We start from the raw sequence: 26,499 nt of genomic DNA on the forward strand, positions 1-26,499 counted from the left end.
GACGTGTCAACATGATTATTGTCATCCTTACTTGTGGGTCTACCGCTTTTCCCAGCATTTTATTTGCTGCTCCTCTCCTGTGCCTGGCTGAGCGAGCCAGGTCACATAAACAGTAACATACCTCATTTCAATATTTCTATCGGCGTTATAACTTTTGAAACAGTAATTCATTAGATTACCCGTTAATGGAAAAAGTAACAGCATTAGTAAAGCCGTTAGTTCTAATGCTGTTATTCCCAACACTGATCAGGTAGCATGTTTTTGACCTTGGATTAACAAACGTGTAATAAACCTCTTTAAAGTATCTTCAAAGGAAGAGAAAGTTAAAGAGGGGTTTCTGAAAAGACTGTATCATGATGCTGGCCTGTCTTGGTCTTCTATGGCTTCATTCTGGCTGAATGGCCTTTGTTTTCTTATGGCCCTCTACTGGTCAGGCAGTATACTGCAATTACTTTTAAACAGACAAACAATGAGCTGCAGGAACCATGTAGCTCTTAGAAGAGTAGTTCTTGGTACCAAACGTTTTGGTTAAGCACTTTTAGACTCAGAGTCATGTAAAGACAAAAATGGTCTAAAAAGTTAAAATAACACAGCAGGAAGTTTGCTAAGTGTGTATGTACAGACCCGGTGCTGGACTCGTAGGTCTGTCCCAGATGGCAGTCTTCAGGTGGTGAATCTGGATCATGCCAGAAATCAGCAAAGCAGCGTTTTCCTTCCATTTGGGATCGTTCAAAACCATAGTCACTGAACATACAAAATAAAAAATATAATTAATGATCATCGTTGAGCTGTGGCTCTCAGTCTATGTGTCTGTGGATTCTTCGCCCACCAGTTGAAGTCCTTCTCGGTGCATTGACAGGGCTTGGAGGTCAGAGCTGACGTGTAGCTTTTCCCTTTGATGCAGAACGCAGAGTCTTTCCTCTTTCTGAAACTTCGCTCCTGGCCCATAATGCACTTCTCTCCCTTGGGTTAATGGAAAAGTAAAAGTTCAGTTTCTGATCCAACCACAGAGTCCGCTTTGTGTGAGAGAGTGCATTACCTGCAGGTCTGTGAGCTGCCAGGAGTCGTAATCGACCTCTGTGCACTGACGGGGGAAAGACTGCCTGAAGTCCACTTTGACCAGCTCCCAGTCTGACCTGTAGCTGATGTGGCCGAACACACTGCAAACACACACATAGTGGACAGAAATCAGCAGGAGACCTCACACTACACATCTCCATGAGTCAGGCCTGAGCTTTTTCTGCACAGAATGTTATCCATGCACCATTACTTTAAAGATACAGTACTCCATTTCAAGTCATCCCTTTAACTGTCCTACTTTAAAAAGATATCAGAGACAGTAAATGAAAACAAGACAAATCTTTAAGTACACAGCAAAAACTGAAATCCAGAAAGTTCTTATGTCCTTAGTTCTGATCAAAAATGCCTTATTATCAGCCTTGATAAACTGATAAGTCCCCAAAAACATCTTATTTAAAGTTTTTTAGGACAATAATAAAATAAATAAATTACTTTTAAAAAGTAAAAAATCTGTTGAAGTAGTGACAAGAATGTGCCTGTTTCCTTCAATAAAACTTTAATTTAATGTCAATAATCTTAACAAGCTGATCTTTCTTACTGAGTTTTTAAGCAGCTCAGGCTTAAGGTGGCTCCTTCCCCAGCCCCCAAAGTGAGGGAACATCCTGACTTTGGGGGCAACAGCCTGGTTTGATTTAATTATTAGAAGCTCCAACAAGATACCAATCTTCAGTTGATTTGACTCTCTGTGGTTGCTGTGATTATGACTCCCCTGACAGCAGTATGTGACACTGCACTGCTTTGAACAGCCTTTTCATCCTTCCCACAGAGCTTCAGTTTCCTCATCCCACCACAAGATGGCATCGTTGAACAGCTGGACACAAGTACTACCTGCATTCCTGCACTCAGCTGTCCTCAGTCTGAGGAATTTTGTAGCAGATGGAAGTGACATGCTGAAGTACCAGAGGCAGCTTTGTCACTGTGTTGGCATGTGAGGTGAGGGCAGCATGATATGTTTTGACTGATGAGAGCTGATTGATTTTGTCTGTTGAATCTGTTGCTTTAAGCTTTCACCTGTGGTTGTTGTTCGTTTTCCTAGGGTAAAGATTAGACTTTGGCCTCTTGGGAACCTTAATTGATTTTTCAGGTTGAAACTGTTCACAGCTACAGCTGGCAATGAGCAGACTACTCATGGCAGCTTGATTATAATTCATCTAGATCTTGTTTGAAAAGGGTTAAAATTTTGACCCAGAGCCCTCGAGAGACTCAATATGGATTGCAAAACAATTAAAATACAGTTAAAAACTTTTTCCACTTCATTTTCTCAGTTTAAATATCACACTTGGGATGAATTTTTGAATCTACCATGACTGAAAAAAAAAGACTGAATGACAAGTTAATCTTTGGTAAATTTACTGTTTGTGTGTAAATAAGCCTCTAGTGGAGGAATTGGTTATTACAACAACAAATACCAACAAAAATTATATTCAGACATGAAAATAAATATCAGTTACAGAAATGGATCCAAATATATGTTTTTACTCATCACACTCACATGCTTCTTCATTTATCCGTCTGTCAGTCCATCATTTTGTTTCTGTGACTGACATGATACCACCATGGGTAGTAAATATTGTTTTTGAAGCTTACAGCCTCGCCTTGAGTCAGGTGGAGTTAAGGGTACAGTTAGACTTATGGAGATGTGGCTGCATCAGTATTCTCCTGTCCACACTGTCACTATTGCAGGTTTCCAGATTGTCTGGACTGAGGTGACAATGGATCTACTGCCTGGACATTGAACTGTAAGCTGTGGACCTCCCACCATATTACCTAAAAAGACCATGTTCTGAAAACCCCAAAGAGGACACTCTTCCTGGCACAGGAGAACTTTTTACATAGGCTAAATCTGGGAATGTCTTTTTCTCTAAAGAACTAGTGCAGTCCACCCTCTGCAGCATATATTGCATGCTCTGATTTCCCAGGCTGTGGAAGTCAGTTTGGAGGAGCTTTCAAATCACACAGCAGCCCTCTGGTTATCCGTGGCAGCGTATGGTTTTCCAAGTCTCCAGAACCCTGCAGTCCTGGCCCTGCAGACAGGCTTTAGTGCTTCCCACAGGTCATCACCGCAACAATGAGAGGTACTTCTACTGTAGTTTGTCAATGTGCATTCATTTAATCAGAGCATGTCTTCTGTTTTGATCGGCCTGGTCTTTCGCATCATGATGCATGCAGGCTGCATGCTCGACATCTTGACAGGTCGATCCATCAGAATAATGAAAGTGGGCCAGTGCAGCGCTGTTTGTCGCCACAATGTCAACAGGAAAAGGTGAAAAGATGAACAGCTACAGCTGTCAACTTTGTTGAGGGATTTTGATCAATCAGAATGAAGCTGGGTTATAAAACTCGTCCTATCTTGGTTTGTTGGCGGTAATGTGGAGCTGAATCACTGCTCATCTAATACGCAATTTAAATATCACTGTTAGTCCAAGTACTGGAAAAAAAAAGACATCTTATCAAGTGTTTTGTCTTATTTTAAGTAGAAATTGTCTTGTTATACTTGATATGAGCCACATTCAACTGGTCAGTCCAGAAAAATGTCTTTGTTATTTAAAGACAAAAACAAGATTTGAATTGCTTGTAACAAGTAAAAATAATCTGCCAAGTAACTTTTCACCTGTTCCATTGGCAGATTATTTTTACTTGATACAAACAATTCATCCCTATTTTTTGTCATTTAATATCTTGAAATAAGATGTTTCTCTGGACTGGTCAGGTGACTGTGGCTTATATGAAGTCTTAAAAGGCATTTTCTACTTAAAATAAGACAAAAACACTTGATAAGATTCAGTTTTTTCCAGTGAAGGAAGTGTAAAACTCTCCTCCTCCATTTGTGCTTGAATCTCTGCAGTCTCTCTGTTAATTTGGCACTGTTTTCACTTCTGAATGGCCACTCACCAGCTTAAAGAGCTCTATTAGTGGACAAACAATCATTCCAATCAGCTGAGAGCAGAGAAAACAGCATTCATTACGAGAGGGAAACGTGTTCCTTTAGTTTTTCTCATTAGACGACAGAGCTCAGGAGGTGCCTGCAAGTCATTTTCAGCAGACGCTGAGATTTCTTTGAGGTTAAATGAGTTTTTCTGTTTGTTAAAGTGCGGAGAACAAAGAGAGGGAAGGAGCTTCATCAGGAGCAGGATGAGCAGCATGTGCAGTCAGAGCCCACTGAGGGTCCATCCAGTCTCTGATATCTGACCAGCTGTCATTAGTATGAGAGCTGGACCATCCGGGCTCCCCCACCTGTCCTTGGTGCTAAGTCACTGCTCAAAGACTTCATTATGGGATGGCAGGCAGCGCCGTCAAAAATCGAAACTCAGTGGCGAGGAAATAGACCCTGGCTAATCTGTCAGACACGAGCTGCCCTGAACGCTCCTCCTTGGCTGTCGACCCTATCTCTGCAGAGCCAGATGGGCGACGTATAAATGCTATGTGTGTGTGTCAAACGGGTGTGTGTGTGTCTGACACATGGCAGATAATGGCGAGTGACTCTGACTCTTCAAGCCTGGACCGCCTGTCTGTGTGCGGGTGTGTGTATCAGTGTGTGTGTGTTTGACCATCTCTTTGCCCTTCTCAGCGGATTACAGCTGGGAGCCGGCGTTATCTCAGGGCCAGAGCTGGAGTCTAAGATGATGTGACAAGTCTCACTCCAGCTGACTTACTGATGGAAAGATTGGGACAGAGACAGAGAGACTGTATTCCTCAAAGATAAGGTTTTTGAAGCCTTCATCAACTTTCAACAATCTGACTCAATATTCAATATTTTAAATTTGAACAATTTTCACGGCAAAGGATTGGCAAGATAATGATTGAAACACAGTATGTGACTGAAACATTTTTTTTTTAGATTTAATATAATGATTAGAAATCTTCTGTGGTTCCTGTTAAGCAAAGTAAAACTCTGCTGTCCTCAAATCTTAAATAAAAAGTAGTACAAATCTGTCTTGTTATTACCTTTGTAAAATGAGTTTTTGACCAACATCAAGCATGTAAAACTGCTTTTTATATTTCTGTGTGTTCATGTCAGCGCTCTGGAGTTCAGGCATTGGCAGACCACAAGGGAAAAAAGTACTACCAGCACGGACAGTTTCAAATCTGGTCATGCAAATACTTTGTTCCTTTTGTGAGTGTCCAAAGACAAATTTTAGAGAGGAAGGGGACTTTGCATTGACCTAACAGGTGATTAACTTGTGTTTGGTAGCATAACAGTAGATATAGACTCATGGTTTAAAAATCAAAGCCTTTGTCTGCATCTTGTGCCTGCATTCTCGCAAGCAACCAGCAGGGTTGTGCTTTGTCACTTTCTTTTGCACTTTCTGCAAGAAAACACTTCTGTCTTTTTTGTTTGTTTGTTTTTTGTTCTTATTTATTTATTTATCTATTAATTTATTTATTATTTATGAATTTATCTATTTATGTATTTACATGGCAATAATACTGTTTTTGATTCTAGATTTCAGCTGGTTGTGAAAAAGGGAAGAAACTAAAATTTGTGCTCTTTAGTCACCTAGAAAAAAAAAAACCCAACCCAGACCTTTATCATTGAGATCAACTATCTCTACAGCCATTAGTGACATCCAACACTCCAGGCTGGGGGATGAAGCTGTTGTTGGATTTGGAATCACTGCATCCCGCAGAGAGACACATTTCCTACATTTTTTTTTAGCAAATATTTCAAATGAGTGATAGTTGTAAGCATGTGGATAAGCTGAGTATGATCATTTTTAAGAAAAAATACCACTTTTGCAATCCAGAACATATCAGCAAAGTAAATAAAGGCTACTGGGTCCAAAAGGGGGCACCAAATTCAACGCAAACAGGAAATGACAAGTTTTTCACACAGTGACCCTAAAATGTCTTTTTCAGACTTCACTTTTTCCAGTTATGCTGCATCCTTGCAGAATACGACACAATGGAACAGTGTCAATGCCGTCACATTGATTTATTTGTTTCCTGTCTGTGTCCAAAAAGCACAGAGCAGTGCAGCAGGATGTAAGGTGCTTGATCTTAAGGTGTCCAAAGCCAGACTAAATTAAAATGTGTTAAAAATATAAGGAGGTAAATGTTCTCAGGTTGTCCACAAGGGGTGCCAAGGCTACTCTACTTCCACAATACTCAGGCGTTTTAAGGTTTTAGAGCTTTTTTGTGCACTGAAATTAAAATAAGCCTTACATTCCTTGATTAAAGAATTTGAATAACAAAAAGAACAAAACAAAACAGAAAAAAACAATCATTGGTAATTTCTTTTCCACATAATTGATCTGAGAGCTAGCTTGAATATCAGATTTCTCTGGAGCTGTTTGGATGTGGTTAAGAACCTTTCCCAGACTTCAACAATAGGCACAAAGAGCCCGACTGACAAATGAGCAAAAAGGCCAGACAGGCACTTGAGTTTACAAATAAAGAGCAGAACCACAGGAATAAAATGTCAGAGAGGAGGAAACCAGACAGAGAGTGAGGCCAGAGGGCAGGAACAGGTCTCCTCTCTCATCAACCTCTGCTGTAACCACAATCTAACCCTCTGGAGGTGAAGAGAGAGGACAGCTCTGCAGGAAATCAGGAGTGAGGGCAGCTGGAGTGCTCGCGCCCCAAAATTGAGTGCCCTGCTCCAACAGATCGAGAGGGAATTGTTGTGACGGTAAAGCTCCGTTGGATGTTGTGTACTGAGGCAGGGCTGCCCTGTCTGACCCTCTTAGACAATTTATCAGAGCCAATCGCAGAGCAGGAAGCGTGAAGAGAAGGTGAAAGGAAAAACTATTTAATCTATGCATCTACTGAACTTTCTCATTACAATATGTCCTAATTTACCCTCATACACAGATTGACTGTGAGATTTGGAGTTTCACTCAGACTTTAAGTTTGACTATGAAGTAATAAGCAAGTATATAAACTTTAGGAAAATAACTCCCACAGTGTTGCAGATATGAAACATTTCTCCTTCTGAAAGTTAGATTTTACTCACGTCATGACCAGGGTCTCATCTCCAGGCTCACTCAGGAGTCCATCCACAAACACAGAGGTGCTGGTGAAGTTGTGAACGGTCCATGTTCGTCCTTCATCGATACTGAATCTAGGGAGAAATGGGCATAAATTCTAAATCAGCAGCTTCAAGAAGAGACGTGCATTAATAACACGACAGACTGAGCAAGGATTGCTCCTGGAAGAGCCTGCACCAACATTTACAAACCATCACACACAGCCCCATGTCTCAGGGAGTCAGAGAAACACTGTATTGAAAGCATGGTTATCTGACCTGCATGGTTTAATAGATGCCATCCATTGGTTCCTGAGGCACAGGTCTGAAGCCTTATAACAGAAGTTGCTTTATTGGAAATACCAGCTCAGCCTAACTTTTGGTCAACATAGCAGGATCAAAGCTCAATGTGGAGTCCAGGCTAAGCCTCTAGCTGCTTGCTAACAGCTACCATGGGCCTGCCTGTTGGTCACATTAGCCATGCCTCCAAATATACAAGTTAAATTATATTAGTTATTTAGGTTCACCCCAGTGCAGAGCGTATGAATGGAAAAATGATGTATTCAGACCAAAACAGTTTTTGCACCAAGCTGCAAACATGTTTATTAAAGTTGGACATTTTAACATGGATGTTAGTGGGGTTCCCTTTGCTTTTGGAGTCAGCCTCAAGTGGATCCTCAAGGTACTGCATATTTTAACACTGAAGCTCATTCTATATCAAATGTGAACACAACCTCAAGTTTATTTGTTTGTTCCAGTGTTGGTGTTTACCATAAATTCATCAGCCATAATCAGCCTGCTTCTAAATACTGGTAGTTAAGGCAAACATCTAACATGAGCAGCTCTGTCCGGGTTCTGAAAAGCTGAAACTGGTGGGAAACAAACTGATAAAACCACAGTTTAAATAAAAAGATGTTCATCTTTGTTTTTAAATGACCAAGTTTGCATGTTCTCCCTGTGCATGCATCTCTGGGTACTCCAGCTTCCTCACACAGTCCAAAAACATCAGATTAATTAAACACTCTAAATTGTCTGTAGGTGTTAATGTGTGTGTGAAAGGTTGTCTGTCTATGTATCAGCCCTATGATTGACTGGTGACCAGTCCAGGGTGTACCCTGCCTCTCGCCCAATGACAGCTGGGATAGGCTCCAGCCACCTGCAACCCTGAACAGGAAAAGCGCTTTCGTAAATGAATGGAAGAATGAAAAGTCAATAGTGTAAATTAGAAGTATCCAAACGTTTCTGCTATTTTCAGAGAAACAGGTGATACATAGCTGCTTAGTTCTTGTAAACAGAAGTTAGGTTCATTGTTTCCTCTGATAACTACCTTTCAAATGTTCAGTGAATAATTCTATTTCCCAATACGCTGTGAATAGTTAGCTATTTGTGATTTAATTTCACCAAGTTCTTTAGTACTGAGTTTGTTGATATGCATAATTGGGATCACATGTAAAATGATAAACCTTTATGATTAGGCTTATAATGTTTTACATGATACAACTGAAGGCTTCAGATGTGATATTCACCAAGAGTAGGGTTGTAAACTGGCCCTACCTGATTGTGATAGACACTGCGAGTATAGGCGCACTGCAAAACACAATCTGTTTGTGTTGAACAGGATAAGTGCGTAAATGAGTGGAAGAATGAAAAGTCAATAGTGTAAATTAGATTAAAAATACATTTTTAAAAAAATGAAAAAAAAAAACTATTCTGCCTCATTTTGTTACAATTTTCATGCATTTGTTTGTTCATTTGCTTTAGAAATACATTTCTTAAATTGTAAAGAGACACCCTGTATAACCACACTATTTCTTTAAATGAAAAGTCAATAAAAGAATAAATTAGTCTCCTAAACAGCTCAAGAACTGTTTTACAAAGTACCAACAATAGACAACAAAGTTAGAGGTCCCTTATCAAAGATGGGGCTTTAGAAATTGGTAGATCAATACCTTCAAAGCCCTGTGGTTGAGCTTACAGTAGCTTATTTAGCTTTGTAGCTACAATGGACAGGTTGAAGTAAAATCAAGCACTGATAGATGGAGATGAATCAACTAATGGAGGAGTCATTGCTGTGGGTGGATCAGCTCTTGAAGATAGACTCTGCTAGCACCAGCTGCAAGTCCAGTCAAACACACAGATCAGTAAAACAGATGGGAACATGTTCGACTAGCTCATTGAACTAATACAAAAACTAGTTTATCTTGGTAGCAGCAGAACTGAAAGAAACTTTGTCAACCTCTGGGTACATACATTGAAGACAATTTCTCAAACTTTGAAGTTTTTGGAAGGAGCCAAAGAAACTAAAGTGAGTCAGTCTTGGCTCAGTGGTTGAACAGTGGATTCTATTATGATGTTTGTTTCATGCTGTAAACACTAGATAATGAAATATATGATGAGAGTTAAGGTGTTGGAACGACGGAAGGAAATGTCATCTCATTAAAAGTTCGACATTCACTTATAACCAGACGTTTTCCCTTAGACATCACTTGATTGGATGATTCTCTGTGTGGCAGTGTTTGGTGTTTGGGTTTATTTGTCTCAGACAGACAAAATGAGCCATCTGCTCTGCTTTATTCTCCGTGCTGACGACTCCTGCAGTCAACAGCGGCGGTGATGCTGGCTAAATGCGCTTGTGTGATGGAGAGGGATCAATGTGGAATTGAGCAGTGTGTTGTCTGCGCTGCAGGCTGTGTGGGATAATGATGTGCTAACAAGGACTACAATGTGATAATCAGCAGGTAAACAAACAGCTACACAGAAACAGATCGGATACGCCGAGATTCTGCTGCTGTGATAAAGGCTTCTGTATGCTTCAAACAAAAGAGCTTGTCAGATTGTCTAACAGCTTCTTCGACCTGCTTCTCACAGACAGAATCAGAGGCTGTTAGCTCAGAGAGTTTGAAAACTTTTCTGAAATGGTTGCATCAATTGGTCAGGTGTGCAGGGTGAAAACATGGACAGGGCTTGCAGTTCACAAACGCTCTCTTTATTTCTGCTCTGCTCAGCTTCCTCTGTGACTTTTTCCTTTTTAACAAGTGCAACACCAAGAAAACTCCAGAGAAGACTCTGAAAGACCTGTGTGTTCTCCTCCAGGCCGTCAAATACCAACACTTTGTCCCCAGGGTTGGTATTTACCTGAAAAGAGGTGCATAGCACACTGTCTGTGAAGGCGGATGAGTCTGTATAGAGAGATACCTGCATATGTATGCAGACTCTGCACTTTGGCTATTGAGTTTTCTAGTTTCTGTTTGAGGCAACAATTTATCATTTTGAGACAAGTTTTGGTTCCATATTTGAAAAAAGTCAATGTCAGGAGTCCGAGAGGCAGAATCTTTACACTTAACTACATTCACATTGAACCCATCAGCTATTATCTGTTTTATTTTTTTTTCATTTCTAGCTGCACAGACTTAAACTGATTTTTGAATAGCCTGTAATAATGTTTATTTCTACAGTAAAGATCAGATTAGGCCTTTGCAGCCAGTCTCAAGTGGACACTCAAAGAACTGCAGCGTTTAGCATTTTTGAATTAGGGTCATACTTTAAAAACTTGACATTGCTCTAACGTTACAAATGAGGTCTCCAGCTCTAATGGAACAACTTATTGTAAGATTGTAAAAGGTTCTGTGAGTAGTTTTTATGTTGTGATTCTGGCGCCCCCTTTGGACAAAATCTGTAGTGTCTGTTTAAGATGCTTTCCCTTTCATGGTAAAAAAAAAAGTGTCTCTTGGGAAAGCATGCATTTGTTTTAGGGGCAAATAAATGAACACAGATCTTTTTAATCATACCTTTCTTTGAACTGTTAGCATGATTCAGTGTAAAGAGGTTATTTATAGATCAAATTATCAACCATAATGTAACAAGCAGTCTGGTAGAAAGTACTTTAAAGCAGTACTTGAGTAAAAGTACAAGTGTGTTACCATAAAACTACTTTGGTAAAAGTTCAAGTCACCTTATAAAATATTATTTGAGTAAAAGTCTTGAAGTACCTGATTTTTATTGTACTTAAGTATCAAAAGTAATTTCCTGATATAAAATCTACATAAGTATTAAAAGTACAAGTAAAAGTATTTTTAAAAAAAAGCAGTTAGAATTTTGATTTATAAATTTATTGTGGCTTTCTTACAGCAAAAGGACAATATCCAGGCACGGGAGAAAGAGGCTTGAACAAAAACCTCATCTTCAACAAAAGCTTGCACCGTGCTGTTTCAGTGACTCTACATTTCCTCCAGTAGGAAGAATCTTTCACTCCAATGTATGAAACCATCTCATGCAAATACAGCCACGGTTGTGCAATGTTTTCTGCAGCAGCACCAAGGAGTTCACAGAGTTCGCCACTGTGGTCGACGTGCTTAACAGATGCTACCGGAGAATCATTAGCACCAGTGCCTGCTGCAGGTGCCTTCATGATGGCATCAATAATGTGACATGCCCAGACAAACTGAACTTCTTCTTCGCACTTGGCAGTTCAGTTGACATGCCAAACAGGCATTACATCACTATCTCGAATTTCTTCTAATTTTATTTTGTAGTAACAAGAAATGAGAATAACTAGAGGAAATGTATCAGAGTAAAAGTACACACTTTATTAAGGAAATGTAGTGGAGTAAAAGAAAAAATTGTCAAACATAAAAGTAATTAAGTAAAGTACAGGTATGTAAAAAATTTTACTTACTTACAGTAACAAAGTAATTTTATTTTTACGTTACATTACAACCAGGGCTTGACATTAACCACTGTGGCTAGCCACTCAGTATTTTCACTGGCCACAATTTGTTGTTGGATAATTTTGTTCAATATGATTAAAGCCGATGATGACATGCTAAAGGTTACTTAAAAAAGATTTACAACCTCTTTAAATGTAAATGACCCCTATTCACACTCAAAACAAGACTACATCAATGTTAAAATCCACAGGTCCTTAATCAGGTATTCAGCTCTGATAAAGTTGTGTGTAACACTGTGCTCCTTTCATATGAAAATATGCAGTCTATTAAGACATAGTAATTAAAATAGTAGTTTGTTATTGCTTATAATAAAATGGTAAAGGGGATTAATTGAACTGATAAAAACTCAGCAAGAGACACTGTCTGCTTTAATATTTATTAACGATTGTGATCAGAAAATCATTTCTTTTTTTCATGAGAATGACAATGAAGGAGAGGTAAATTAAATTTCCTCAGAGCTTTCATCATCAGAGTCATCTTTTAGCTTGTCTCTCTGCTCCATGTTTGAGATAAAATTTAACCCGCCAAAGTGGCCAGTGGGAGCGGCGGTGTTACCAGCCACTGCTGAAATCACCCCGCATTTGGCAGGTTGGCCGGTGTTAATGTCAAGCCCTGATTACAACACTGGTGATGAGGACTGAACTTTTAAAACTTAATCACTGTTAGCTTGCAGAAAGTGAGCGGACACACCTGCTGCAGCTATAAGGGAATCAAACAGAGCTGAATGGAGCTCATTAAAATTAGATGTACAAATACAACATAACTGAAAGCAGTAATTGTAATTTGTGTCATCAGAATAGGGATACTATCCACTTGGAGATCTATGTGCAGTCCTTGGTGTTTGAGTCCAGCCCCTCCAATGTGCCGTCAACCACTTTGGGGATCCTTATGCGCAACCTCATCAATCTTGTGACAATCTCATATTGTTTTTGAAAATGGACCATTTTGATCAGTTTACAGGCAGATTCAGGATTTCTTCATCGTACAAATGTGTAGAGGTTTGAAAATCTGCACGTTCAGCTTCAACATTCATCCTTATTTTAACTATTACAAAGCAGAATACACACTCTTTAAGGGTTCTGTGCTTTCAGGATTCTGTGTTGTAGGATGTTATCAGAGAACCGTCATTGGATTAGCTCACCGAGCACCACGATCAAGAATCTGATTGGTCAGCGGGCACTTTGTCCTTACAAACTTAACTTTGAACAGAGGAGCTAATCATGATGATCTAACGCGGTAAAAGTTATCTGGACATCCTTACATCTCGCTTTGACCCATAAGCTCCTCCTCAAAGCGCGGGTTATTACCCCTCAAAGTTCAAAGTCTGGTGCGTGTTGTGTAGACGATGAAGGGTACCTTGTGCATCTGCATGAGACGCCGTCTGCATTAATGAGATTAAGCTCGTCTGATGGTGATGATAAGTAATCATGTAGATACGACAATGACATTTAACAGGCACAGAGAGGACAGAGAGGCACTTTCCCTTGTCTTCACATGTGGTCATCACAACAGATGTTAACAGATGTTTGCCTCTGGAGATGGTCTGATAAGACACTTGTGCAAAATGTTTGTCAGCATGCTGAAGTTAAACCATAAACCTCTCATTCTTCCTACAAGGTATCAGCTGGACTGCAGCAGCCTCTCACACACCAATGTCCTCAGCCTCCCATCCAATTATGTATATCTCATTTCCTGCTACTAATACCCGAGGAGTTATTCGAAATGGATGGAGTGATGACCCTGTAATCAAATAGATTAGCGCTCCAAAGTTATAATTATGCTCCGTGCCACACATCAGCCTTAACTCCACTCCAGCAGTGCCACCAGGAAACCTAAAACAATCATAAATCATAAACGTACAGAACACCATCCTGTCCAGGCGCCGTGTTGCAGTGGCATCTCATTTCTCAGCCTGCTGGCTTTTCTTAATTAACTGATATGGATGCATTGTGTGAGTTACCCTGGGTAAAATCACTCCTCTGACTTTGAGTGATTTGAGGAGAGGAGCAGGGGAATCATCCAAAATGATTGTGCTCTAAAAGTAGCCATCAGAGAGACATCAACTGAATGCACAGTTGTAGATAAACTTTCAACACATGGGAACACCACTATTAAGAAGAGTAAAAGGTGCTGCACAGCTGGGTTGAAGTCTTGTCTCAGGATGTGGACAGAAAAGTTAGTGTCTTATGTCTTCATTTAGAGATTGAGTGAGGGAGTGTTTCAGGACAAGGACTTTTGTCTGCTGAAGACCATGTTTAGGCCATGTTGACTCTTTAGAAAAGGTACCAACCTTAAAGAAACTTCCGCTGATTGAGGATCAATCCACTGGAGCATTTACCACTCCTATTAAGGAAGTAATGGTTTGTCAGTTTCACGTTATCACACAACCAAAATCGTCTCTTCTTTTGTGGACCTGTGACTGTGAATTCATAGGTCTCCCTGGAAAAAAAAGGTGTTTGTTTCATCCTCAGTAAAGCTGAGTGTAGGAAGCTGTGCCCAACATTAGTGCTCTGTTGGCTGTCACAATGAAATCACTGACAAACGGGAAAAACCGACCGTGATAATGTGGATGTTCCAGCTGCTAGTGGAATATTTTTGGTTTCCTTGTGCCACAAAACAAGAAAAGGTGACGGACACAGTCAGACTATGGGGACTTGTACATCCAGGAGTATCCTTACCAACATAAGAAACTTTTAACCCTGAATATTTTAGATAACTCAGTGAGAAAGATCTAGCCAGACCATAAGACGGACGCGTTCACTGCCTGACTTTGCCAGAACAGATGTATCTGAATATAACACCAGCTCTCAGTGAAAAGACAAAGGTAAGCCTGTTATTGTCCTTAAAGCCTCGACTGAGAAAAAACTCTAAGCATTTGAAAGTAGAAAATTCTTGTATTGTGAAGACTATGAGGGAGAAACACAGACGTTGAAAGAAAATTACTGGAGGTGAATGCATATGAGTCAGATTAGTTTATGACAAATTTCCCTTAAAAAGAAAATAAAAGTTCAGTTCATAAATGAGGGCCCTTGGTCAAAACTTTGGCCTTAATGGATGCAACTTGTACAACCAGTTTACTGTTTCAATTGGACATATTTCTGTGTAAACAGACTCTTGGGGATCACATTATCTGCTTATTTGTGTACTTAAACAACAGAAATTTTAAAATCAACACATAACCACACATTGAAGCCTTTGCTAACTTCCTTGTTCCTGGGGCCAGTGTTGTTCCAGCTCACGCAAGAAGTGAGCTAGCTCAAAGTTCAGTTCACACCAATTTAACTGAACTAGTTCACGTTCATAATTCATTTTGGGAAAATTTGGAACTCAGTTCATGATAAAAAAAAAATGAACTAGATTACGTTCAATTTTTTGCTAAAAGTTCTCTGTTCTAGTAAAGCATTCTATGCTTAAATCGCTAACTCTTGAACTAATTCCCCAGATACATAAACCCCTGTATGCTGTTGTAACATCACAGACAGAAAAACTGCCACCGTATTGTGTGAACTGTCTGCAGGATAAGCTCTGAGTTTCAGTCTTCAAGTTTATGTTTGTGTTCGTGTTTGTTGTTATCATGTGCTCATATGCTAAGGTGTTTGTTTTCTCGATCTCAAACTACGCCCCCTGTTGGGAATAGTCTGGAATTGATCATTTTTTTCCCCTCTCTTCTCCCAATGTTGTTTTTTTCATATGTATTGCAAAGGGGCACTGGGTAGCTAGCAGCTCCTAGGTTCATCCCATTTCAGTGTTTCCCCATGTTTCTTTTCTTATCTTGAAAGGGATGTAACTGAAATGAAATTTCTCCCTGGGGATCGATTAAGTTTTCTGATTCTGATTCGGATTCTGTTGCCATAGATCACAGTGCTTACCACCTCACCTGTCAGTAACTCCCCTCATCTCTTGGCACCTTTTGCACCTCTCAGATTGTGAGCACCCACTGATGTGCTCACGTTTGGTCACGTTCATGAGTTAAAAACTGAGCGGTTCAGTTCACCGTTCATGAAAATATGAGCGCATTCAATGAACGCGCTCATTTTTACTCATTCCCACACAACACTGCCTGGGGCAGACTTACTCATGTTCTATTAATGACGTTAGAAAAACTAATAGCTTGAAAATTTCTCATCAAAGTACACCAGTATCAACTGGACACTAAATAACTTCTAAAAATGACAACAAAAGTGATTACAGGAGTTAATTATAGACGACATCACACAGAGACCACTACTGAAGACTTCATAAATCCCGCTGTGAAACACCAGACCAATATTTCTTTTCAATCATAAGCCTCTTGGCTCGGGGACGAAGCTTTTTCAGTCCTCACAGCTGAAATGTCCTCTCTATTATGGAGCAGTTTAGAGGAAAAAAAGAATAATTGAGGGTCATGAAACTCCAATAAGAGGAGATTTTCTGCTTCGAAAAGGGAGTTTTAGGAGCTAGACATTCTTAGCACCTGATGAGGTGAAAACATTACTCATTCTGTGTAATGAAGTGGTAGAAAGGGAGCTCATACTTTATACATCTCTCTTTTCTGCCTCTCTCTTACTGCGCCACTTTTCAATATCCTGTATTCAAATTAAGCGCCTTCACGTCTCGGTAATAGTCAGTTAGGGTGAGATTGAAACCCTCAGCTTTAACCATATTACATATGTTAGATATTAATGAATAGAAAAAAAGTCATGGTTAACACTTCCTGATGCATGAAAAGACTTTAAAGTACAAACAGAAACAAGTGTTTAGTGTTGGAAACTTCCAGGGGGGAACCAAAAACTTTGTACACTGCTTTGGAGCATTTTGAGTAATTGATTCATCTGAGGCAGAAGAGTGAAGGACAACACACTGTAGTCTCTCTCCAGAGACGGCTGAGCACCCTTCTGAAAGGTCATTTGATTTGGGTGTGTGATAAATGCTTCCCTGACTCCCTTATCGGCGGATTCTCATTATTTCATCCTTATTTATTAAGGTCGATAAGATAACATCGTGCTGAGCTTGAAATAGTCTGTGTGAGCTGTGAGGAGAGGTGGAGATGATCTCTAATGAGTCTGAAGGGTACAGCGCTGGACGCTGGAACTAACCGATCTTTTCCTCCGCTGATGTGGAGCTTTGAAGCCTGAACCAACAAATTGTACGCTGGTGCTCTGACTTTTTATGGGTCAGTCAAAAATTAAAAGTGTAACTCATGTGAGAGGTTTGTTTTTAGCATTTTTACTGACATCACAGTGATCTTACTTGAGTATCTTCAGGGGAATAGAAGTGTCCTTTATGGCCACGATAACGCCTCCATGGTCCAGGTACAGGATGTGATGCTCCTCCTCAAATACCTTCACAGACGTAAAAAAGCAAAACATTTGATAAGAGTCAAGAAAACCAAAGTTTTTTACAGTTTCTGTTAAAAACTGAACTTTTCTGAACAAGGAGGAAAACTGGTCAGACGAGCAGGTGCCAGGAGTTGAAGTTAAAGCAGAAGAAAGTCAGAAGGAGCCAAAGAGGATACCTGTTTCCACGTCTTCCCACAGTCTGAGGTGATGTACATCTCTTCTTTATACTCCACCAGCTTGGAGCCAAGGTTACCTGGAGGACAGGTGACAGGTGAGGAGTTAGAAGTTTCATCAGGCAGGGGGCTCATGTGGAGCATGAAAAAACAACAGATCCAGAGAGAAGAGGGAGAAGCGACAGATGTGAGGAGACTGATAGTAAAACATAAAGGAGAGGGAGTCGGGCAGGGTCACGATGCGAGTCTTTGTGTCTGTGTTACTTCTGTTTTTTTAAAGACGCACAATGGGAGGAGCAGAGCAGATGGTAGCAAAACTATAAGTCTTTTTTTTTTCAATGCAAGAGAGCTGCAGTGTCGAGCGACTGCTGACATAAAAGGCTTTAAACATCACTTTGATCAGTTTAACAGTTTAGAAAAATACCTATAAAAGCAGCAGAAACAGAGGAAGCAAAGACTGAGAGGTCTTGTTTTTTCAGTCTGCTTCTGTAAAGTTCTTGAAACAGTGGATATGACACTTCTGGTGATGTAACTTCATTTGTTATTTCATTCAGCATTCCTTGCGTGAAGACAGAAAGGCCTCAGACTCCTCCTCTGCTGCTGCTTTCTGTTGCTTGTGGCATAAATAACGTTAACTACTTTAATTTCATGTTATTGTAGTTCATTAGTTTTTTAAAAAAAGTGTTTATAAGTTAAAAGATTAAAGTGTTCTTGTCACATGAAGTCAAACGTGTAATGTGTTCTTGCTCATGTGCATCACACCTGCCAAGGTGCAACACCCAATGGCGCCTGAGTTGTCAAGCTTTTAGACTAGTGGCGGGCCAACTGTGGGTACATCAAAGAAAAGAAAAGTTCCTGGAGACAGTTAGCGGTTTAGTGGTACTTGGGCGTATTGAATTGACAAGACAAGACCACAAGTAAGTACGTTTTCTTATCCTACACTGCAAAAAAGCGGAAATCTTATCAAGTGTTTTTGTCTTATTTGCTGTAGAAAATGTCTTTATACTTTATATGAGCTGCATTCACCTGACCACTCCAGAAATATGTCTCCTTTCAAGTTAATTAAAGACCAAAATGAGGTCTGAATTGCTTGTAACAATTTTTAAAAATTCAGCCAATGGAACAAGAGGAAATTTGTTTGTATTAAGACATTATTCAAGTTTTAAGCAATTTTCTTTTGCCTTTTTTTGTCCCTTTATTTTTTCCCAAATGTACAACACCACTGTGATGCATAATTCATACAAAGAACCCAGAGAAATTCCTTGTTTGTACACCAAATAAAAAAACAACAACATAATATTGGGTATTGAGGATTTTAATCAACTGTGGTCACCTTGTGCACTAGGGGTGTGGGTTGGTGGGTTAGAGGTGGAGGGTTGTACACAGATTTTTTGCTTTGTTGTGTTTTGTTTTGATTTGTCAAGCACTTTGTGTTGCCACCGTTAGGCATGAAAAGTGCTCTATAAATAAAGTTTAATTGATTGATTGATTGATATTATATTAAAACCCTAAAATAAAACAGGAGAACCCATAGATATTTAGATGATAGATACAAAAAATGCCCACAAACTTAGTAAGATAGATATAAATGCCATTGATACAAAGTCCAAAACCAAGTAAAGTCGAATAGCATAATCATATAAAGCAATTAAAAAGAAAAGAAATAATAATAATAGACAGAAAAAATAAATTAAAATGAAATAAAAAAGAAATATATAAACAAGTGCTCCCCTTTTGGTTGTTGACTGACTTCCTTTACCCGTGTAAGTTATTTACTTTCACAGTATGCATGGTTGGGGTTACTGTTATTTTTGTTGTTGTTGTTTTTTGTATTTTTTACCCCCTTCTTTTTGTAAGTTCGAGAGAGGTATTAGTATTTATGCATTTTTATGCAAGCAAATTTTTGAGCTAACTTTTCTTCTATTGGCAGATATTTTTTACTTGTTACGTGCAATTCAGACCTCATTTTAGTCTTTAAATAACTTGAAGTATGACATTTTTCGTGACTGAACAGGTGAATGTGGCTCATGTAAAGTCTAAAAAGATGTTTTCTACTAAAATAAGACAAAACACTTCAGTTTTTTGCAGTGTGATGCATGACAAAGTCTGACGCTGTCCGGACAAAAGGTGCTGAAACGCTGGTGTCTAGAAGAGGTGATTAGAGGAAAGGAGGGGAGAAGAAAGAAATAAGAGAGGAGAGGAAATGAGAGACAGAAGTGAGAGAAGAGCAGGAAAGAAGCCCATAGCTGTTTCAGAAACTCTGCCCAGCTCCTAATGTTCTGACCTTAGCTCCTGATCTTCCCAAATCCTAGAAACAGCCCGACTTCAGACTTCTCCTCTGCTGCTGTGACTCAGGCTTTAAAAGTTCCCGTCTCATCCCCGAACCAAAATAACCCTGATGTCATCTCAGACCCAAAACTGTTTCTGTGACCTCATGCCTCCACATTCAGCTGAACCCGATCATGCTTCTTCTCCTTGTTTTATTCAGGGCAGCTTCCAAACACATACACTCAGGGAAAAGATGACCTCAATAGCTTGTTTCCCTCCCTCTCACAAACAAACACGGTGAAGTATTCAATAAGTAAAATCACTGTTGGTTCAGCGGATTCCTCTGTGTGTGTTGGACTGCTCAGGCATGAAGAGCTGTGGTTTTATACTCCAGTGTGGATCAGACAGAAGAACACTTGTGTCAGAGCTCTTCTCGGGTAACTGGAGGATGGTCTCTGGAGGGGATACGCTGTTTAGCTCAGTCATACGCACTGTTTGCATGTGATGTAGATTGAGAGGAGGGGAGGCAGACACTATGAACTACACACATAGAAAAACACACACAAAGCTGTGCAAATAATAAAACACTAGGGATGCACCGATCACAGTTTTCTGGCCGATTTCCGATCACTGATCACCGATCTTTAAAAAGCCTGACCTGCTGATACCTTTTTTTTATTTTTTCGTAACTGACAGCATATACCTTTGATGTTCCAATCTTATTTTATTGAAAACCATTGAACAATACCGATAGACTGTGAAAAAAAATGGACGTCAGCTTGCTCTGCTCGAAGTGAGGTGTCCACAAAAACTGCTCCCCCTGGTGGCTGGCTGCAGTATAGGTTAAAGAATCCGTCTTTCCAGCCGTTCCAGATGGGCTGTGGTCAAACTTTAAAAAATGAATACTCCTCATAGAAATGTTTCTCACGTCTGATTATTATGGTGATTTGAAGATATTATTTGGCTGTTTTGTATTCAAGTCCACTTCACGTTTAACGATGATTGACAGCTGCCGTTCTTGTGTATTTCTTTCGGGGATTGTAAAATATGTCGGGAGGTAGAGTCAAGAAGTGATCAGACTCTCGAAAGGACACAAATAATAATAATTTTTGTCACCCATCTCCACTCAGATTCTCCCAGAATCCCTCACAGTCTCTACTACGCAGACTCTGGCTGCAAACTGTAGAATGGCTGCACCTGTGACGAGGGTATTTTGGCTTCAAAATCGTACAATGGTAAATGACGGAGCCATGCTGTCCACTCTCTATACAGTCTATGACAATACCAAAACAAACCAAAACAATAAAATCTGTATGTTTTAACTTAAACAACCAATAAAGTGCCCTGAGTTTTAGGTCTCAGAGCAAAAAGCAACAATGGCTTCCTGGAAGTATAGAAGATCAGTTTCATATGTAAGGATGGGCCAATCACTGCTCACCGATCCCTGATCCCTGATCCCCCAAAATCAGTCCATCTATGAGCAAGTCAATCCATCCATTCTTTCATCCTCCATCAACGGATCAATTAGAGCTCTAAAAATCCATTAACCCATCAATGAGTCAGTACATCCATCCATTGATCTATCCATCTACTTCCTGTTCATTCATTTATCCACCCATCCATCCTTGCAATCTATCTATTCATCCATCTAAGAATTCGTCCATCCATCAGTTAAATCATCCATCATTAAATCAGTCATTTGCTATTCAATTCATCCATTCAGCAAATCATTAAACCAACTAATCAATTTATCTATCCATCAATTAAACTGTCCACCCATCCATCCATCCATCTATCCATTCAAACATCCATCCACCTATTCATTTATCCATCCCTCTGTTAGTAAGTCAACCAATCCGCCCACCCATCAATCCATTCATTAATTCATTCATCAGCCAGTCACTCATCCTTCCATCTATCCTGTCATCTATGTGTTAAAGCTCAACATAACTCCTTCACCTAATGAGCTTGATCTTAATCAACAGATTCCTCATTTCCTGAAATGGTAAACCTTTGTTTCATACATGTGACGTGCATGTCTTCATCATGCATCCTCATCAAAGTGTCGATCTTTGTTACTATGAACAAACTTGATGCGTCTGTAATGCTTTATGACTTTCAGGAGAAGAGAGTCACACAGACGTACCAGCGCCCATGATGAGACCTGGAGCAGAGTCTTTGGTGTGGACCGTCCCCGACACGTAGGGGTTATCAGCCCAGCGCAGGTGGAGGTGGAGGTGACAGTCCGGCTGCAGAACAGAAAGACACACACACACAAAGAGAAGCTTTAAAGTGTCAGTATGCTCAGCGATCCAGCGTCTGAGAGGATGTTTGAAGCAGAGTTAAGAGAGAGTATCACTTCAGTGAGACGGCAGGTGAACTTAGAGCCCCCACTCTGTCATGTTTAATGAGTCTTAGCACACGGAAACCTGATAATCCTGCCGCAAATACAGCTCAGTGATGGGGATTCAATGCTGTTAATCAAATTTTAAAACAGAGTACGCTCTCTAATGGTGGCTAATTCTTTTCAAATGGAAGAATAAAAAAAAGATTTAAAGAGGGGAGGAGCTGATCTAAATCTTGACTCAACAGGTTTAACTCAGCAGAGCAAAATATTAATGCTGCACTGACCAGTGCTCAACTTTCTGTAAGGAGTAACATTTTAAATCCCACTTTTTATAGACCTGGACCCTGTGCTGATACATTTGGAGGTCTAAATGATCATTAGATACAAAGTCTTAAAACTGTTCCAGTAGCTAAAGCCTGTAATCTGCAGATTAATTTTTATTATTGCCTGATCTCTTTGCAGTTAAATTGACCTCATATTCTAGGAAACACTAAATATGTGTAAGTCTGTGGTTTACTCAGCACTTTGCTTTACTTATCTGCAAGGTTAAACCTAGATTACAGGCGTTAATCTGATGCTCCTCTCTCCCACAGTGTGATGAAGTGTGTCTGAGCATTGCAGAGGTCATTACTCTCAGCTGCTCTCTGTCAGGTGTTGAGGAACGTTAATGGATGAAGCCGATGGCGTCTGCCTGATGCATTGGTTAGCATATTTGTAACGGTGTTTGTAATAAAGCTGTCTTTCTCTCTGAGCCTCCGAGGTGAATTAGGAGAGATGGTTTTCTTTGCAGGGTTGTTGTGCTGAGGTATGGATGATGAGGTCAGAATCAGCTGTGTGTGTGTGTGTGTGTGTGTGTGTGTGTGTGTGTGTGTGTGTGTGTGTGTGTGTGTGTGTATCAGTGATGGTAAACAAGTCTGGAGCTGATGGCCATGTCTCCCTTCCAACCTGTCAGCTGTGCAGAGTGATGGTTCATATACAGAATCAGATTCTCTCTCTGTCTGTCTGCCGTGTCTCCTGCACAGAGTGATGTATGGAGATCAGACTGTCAGTGACTCATTGCTCTTCGCTGGCTCGACCCGCGGCGGCAACTTTTGACAAGACAAATGTAAGAGCTAAGCAGGCGTCTCACACACATTCCTCAAAGTACAACACTCATCCCTCATTTCCTAATTTTGTGTTCATTTTCTGAACAACCTGCCCGACAGGGCCCCAATTCTGACTGATTGTTGGTGGTGAAAGATTGCTTCTGCAGCCACAAAGTTTGAACACAGCATCGTTTAAAAGTGTCTACAGTTTTTGTAGTTGGCTGTGAATTATCACAGCATGTCAATAGAAAGTTTTGATCTTTCTGTGTTTTTTTTTTCAGAACTTTGATCCTGAAACAAACAAAAAAAAAAACTTTGACTTTGGTTGCAGAGTAAATTGATAAAGTAAAGGAGGATAGAGTTTACCGCTTTGCAGCTGACTGGTTTGCCGTTCATGTCGGTGGTAGGCGGGGCCAAGGGTTCCCAGTCGCGTCCTTTATTATAGGTGATGAGGGTCGTTACTTTCCCATCTATCTTCTGATTGGCCAGGAAAACTCCTTTGATCCCACGTACCTGGGAAATTAAAATATTGACGTGCAAAAAGTTCAGTTACATGACAAGCGTCAACAATGAATCAGAGTGCTGTCTTCAGCTCCCAAGCTGTAAATCTGGAGGGCAGAAACAAAGAGGGGTTGTTTTCTTGGACATGAACCCACAGTTGCACATTAGCCTGGTGTTAGACGACTTGATGATAGCTTTGTTTTTCTGGAACAACTATAGTAGAGCTTGTATACATGTAAATAAACATAGATATCCCGAATATGGACGCTGACACAGTAATGGCATTCATTGATTTGGAAACCCCAACTCAAGCTAACTTTTGATTAACCTGGTAAGTGGCAAAAGGCCTATACTGGCATCAATCTTCCTGCTCCTGGCTAACAGTTAACATGTGCCAGCCTGTCAGTTAAGTCAGCCATATTCCTAATTGAGCATAAATATATTAATATTCTAACTTGGATTGAAAATTAATAAACCGTACAGAATTTAACCTCCTTTCAGTACACCTGCTGCAGAAACTCTCACTAATTTGACAACCCCCACATTTTAACAGTCATAAACTGGGGGAAAAAACGTCTTGTTACATCTTTTTTTTACAAACTTTGACTCAGCTTTGTTCCACACTCATCCACGCCTTCATAACCTCCATACTTAGCTGCAACAGCATCCTTTAAAGCCTTCCCAAAAGCTGCAGCAAGATCAAATCACAGCTGCTTCATGGCTCACATCCTTCACCTCCTTTGCTTTCTCCCCAAACAGTTCCACTTCAAGATCTTGCTTTTGCCATTGTTTGCTCAACTCTCTGAACTCTTTCCCTCCACAAATCAACTCCCACTCACTTTGCTTATTGAACTATCAGTTTGAAACATAACTTGACAAAATTCTATAGCACAGGACATCCACACCTTCCTTACCTTTGTGATATCTTTCTGTTTATCTGTACCCATCTTGCACAATCTGTCTGCACATTTTCAAAGCAGTATTTAGAAAAGTGCTTTGTAAGACTTCTCAATCACTGATTTTAATATGAATGAAAAAGATATCTACAGGGGATGTTGTACCTGAATGTAATTTGCTTAACATGTTTTATTGCTGTAGAAATGTGTATTTCAACATGAATGCTTTTGGAGCCCGCCCCTAGTGGTTGCTTTGAGAACTACAATTTCTTCTCTTTTCATCACTGGAGGCTGCTGCTTAGAGGAAGGCAGAAGAGGCTAAATAAAGCATCAAAGATCCTCCTTCTCTAAAGCCTGAAAATAAACTGAAACAAAACATTTCACTTTGAAATTCACCCACTCACTGTGATCTGCTAACAGCACCCTGACATTTTCTATTTGACAGAAAGATTCAGAGAGTGAAGGCAAACATAGGGAAGCACATCTTTAACTGTCATCCATGTTGTGTTCTTTACTAGGCCGAGGGAGACCCACTGACACACAAACTACAGGGCTGTAAAAGTTTAATTCACTGAAATCAATACATATATATAGCTTTGCGTGGTGGTGAGTGTGGTCGCTTCAGGCTCTGAGGCTGAAACATTAAACTGAAGACAATGCAGACGGCACAGACATGTCAAATGTGTCTCCATCCACAGACTCCCCCAGCACTTCATGCTGTCTATAATGTAGCTCTGCTGTTTGTAGAGAGGAATAAGGTGACTGTTAAATCAAAGCACAGAGGTCTGCTTGTACCATCTTTGGACTCCTCATTCCCCTCAAATCTGTCTCCTCTTCTTCACAGTGTTATGATTCTTCCTGCCCAAAGACTTTCTCCGTCCCTACATGTTTTCCATCTCTATCTCCAGCTTGTGACAACGACCAGCCCAGAGCGAGGGATGAAAGAGGAGAGGAGGTGGTGGAAATGAGTTCTGCAGTGACAGCCTCTGCCTCCATAAACCAACGCCTCCTTTTTTTCCTCCAACTCTTCCTCTCTGCTTTCTCTTCCTCTTGTTTCATGTTGTGTGCGCCCATTTCTCTTGAAATGCTGATACTCAGAGAAATGGGCAACTGTGATAGATAAAGTAGCCTGATGTTTAATCTGTTTAGATCAAGGGTCTTCAACCTGCGGCTCTGGAGCTTCACGTGGCCCTTTGACTCCTTTACAGTGGCTCCTTGTAGCTTTAAAAAAATATTATTAAGATATAGATTTTTTATTTTTCTTACAGAGGGTATCTATGATTAAAGACACTGACACAATATAAAGTCCTGGTTTAACATTTTGTTGAACTAAATCTTCATCCCATCTGTCAATAAAGCCTGCCACGCTCTACTTCACCTCCTACAACATCAACAGCCCACCAACTTTCCATGCACCTGTGGCTAACCTCAAGTTTTACAGCCCTGAGAAGCTAACTAAATCTACAAAAAAAACAAATCTGGAAGAAAATACAGATTAAAATTCTGTGTGGATGGATTTTTTTAACTGGCAAAGTGCCTGCTTAATAAACAAGCTTGATATGTGACAAGACATTAGCAAATAACAACAAATAAGTGATAAAATGTTATCAAATTCAGGCTCCCCTTTAAAATTTATTTAATTTTTTTTGCAAATTTCCTTTTTTTGGGAATTTTTGCAATATTTTGAAATTTTGAATTTTTAAGAAATTTTTCAAACTTTTTCAAAGTCACATTTTAAAAAACCCATTTTTTTATTCATTTTTTTTTCTTTGAAATTTCATTTTTTTCTTGAAGTTGCATTTTTTAATACAAAAATGTATTTTTTTTTTTCAATTTTGTAAATCCTGCAGTTTTTTGTATTAACTTTATCCTTTTTTAAAATTGCATTTATTATTATTATTATTTTGGCAAATTTATTAAAAAAAAAAAAAAACAAAAAAAAAAAACAAGACATCACATGTAAAATGTCATGAATGAAAGTAAAACTTCTTGTTCAGAAAATTATTTACTAGATTTTAACTTTGTTTAGAATTTTATGCTTTATATTTTCTTCATTGTGAAGATAAAATAGACTCTGTGGCTCATTAATGACTTTAATCCAGGTGAGCTGAGTCTAAATGGCTCCTGTGAAAGTAAAGG

At 39.7% G+C, this 26,499-nt stretch overlaps 1 protein-coding gene across 8 annotated transcripts in view; it reads right to left on the bottom strand.

Annotated features, from left to right (window-relative positions):
* sorcs2 (sortilin-related VPS10 domain containing receptor 2) overlaps positions 1–26,499 on the bottom strand; it is a 403,210-nt gene that overhangs the window by 13,078 nt on the left and 363,633 nt on the right. For all 8 annotated transcript variants that reach the window (XM_074699314.1, XM_074699319.1, XM_074699318.1 and 5 more), the window contains exons 10-17: positions 23,330–23,476; positions 21,678–21,780; positions 17,267–17,343; positions 17,002–17,093; positions 7,034–7,141; positions 1,040–1,160; positions 830–963; positions 625–744 (exon numbers count right to left, since the gene is read on the bottom strand). In XM_074699314.1, coding sequence (XP_074555415.1) covers positions 625–744; positions 830–963; positions 1,040–1,160; positions 7,034–7,141; positions 17,002–17,093; positions 17,267–17,343; positions 21,678–21,780; positions 23,330–23,476 — 902 coding nt within the window. The remainder of the gene's footprint in view (positions 1–624; positions 745–829; positions 964–1,039; positions 1,161–7,033; positions 7,142–17,001; positions 17,094–17,266; positions 17,344–21,677; positions 21,781–23,329; positions 23,477–26,499) is intronic.

This window comes from Halichoeres trimaculatus, unplaced genomic scaffold, assembly GCF_033239565.1.
Source record: "Halichoeres trimaculatus isolate MK-OKI-2021-1 unplaced genomic scaffold, fHalTri1.1 fHalTri1_scaffold_22, whole genome shotgun sequence".
NCBI classification, from domain to species: Eukaryota; Metazoa; Chordata; class Actinopteri; order Labriformes; family Labridae; genus Halichoeres; species Halichoeres trimaculatus.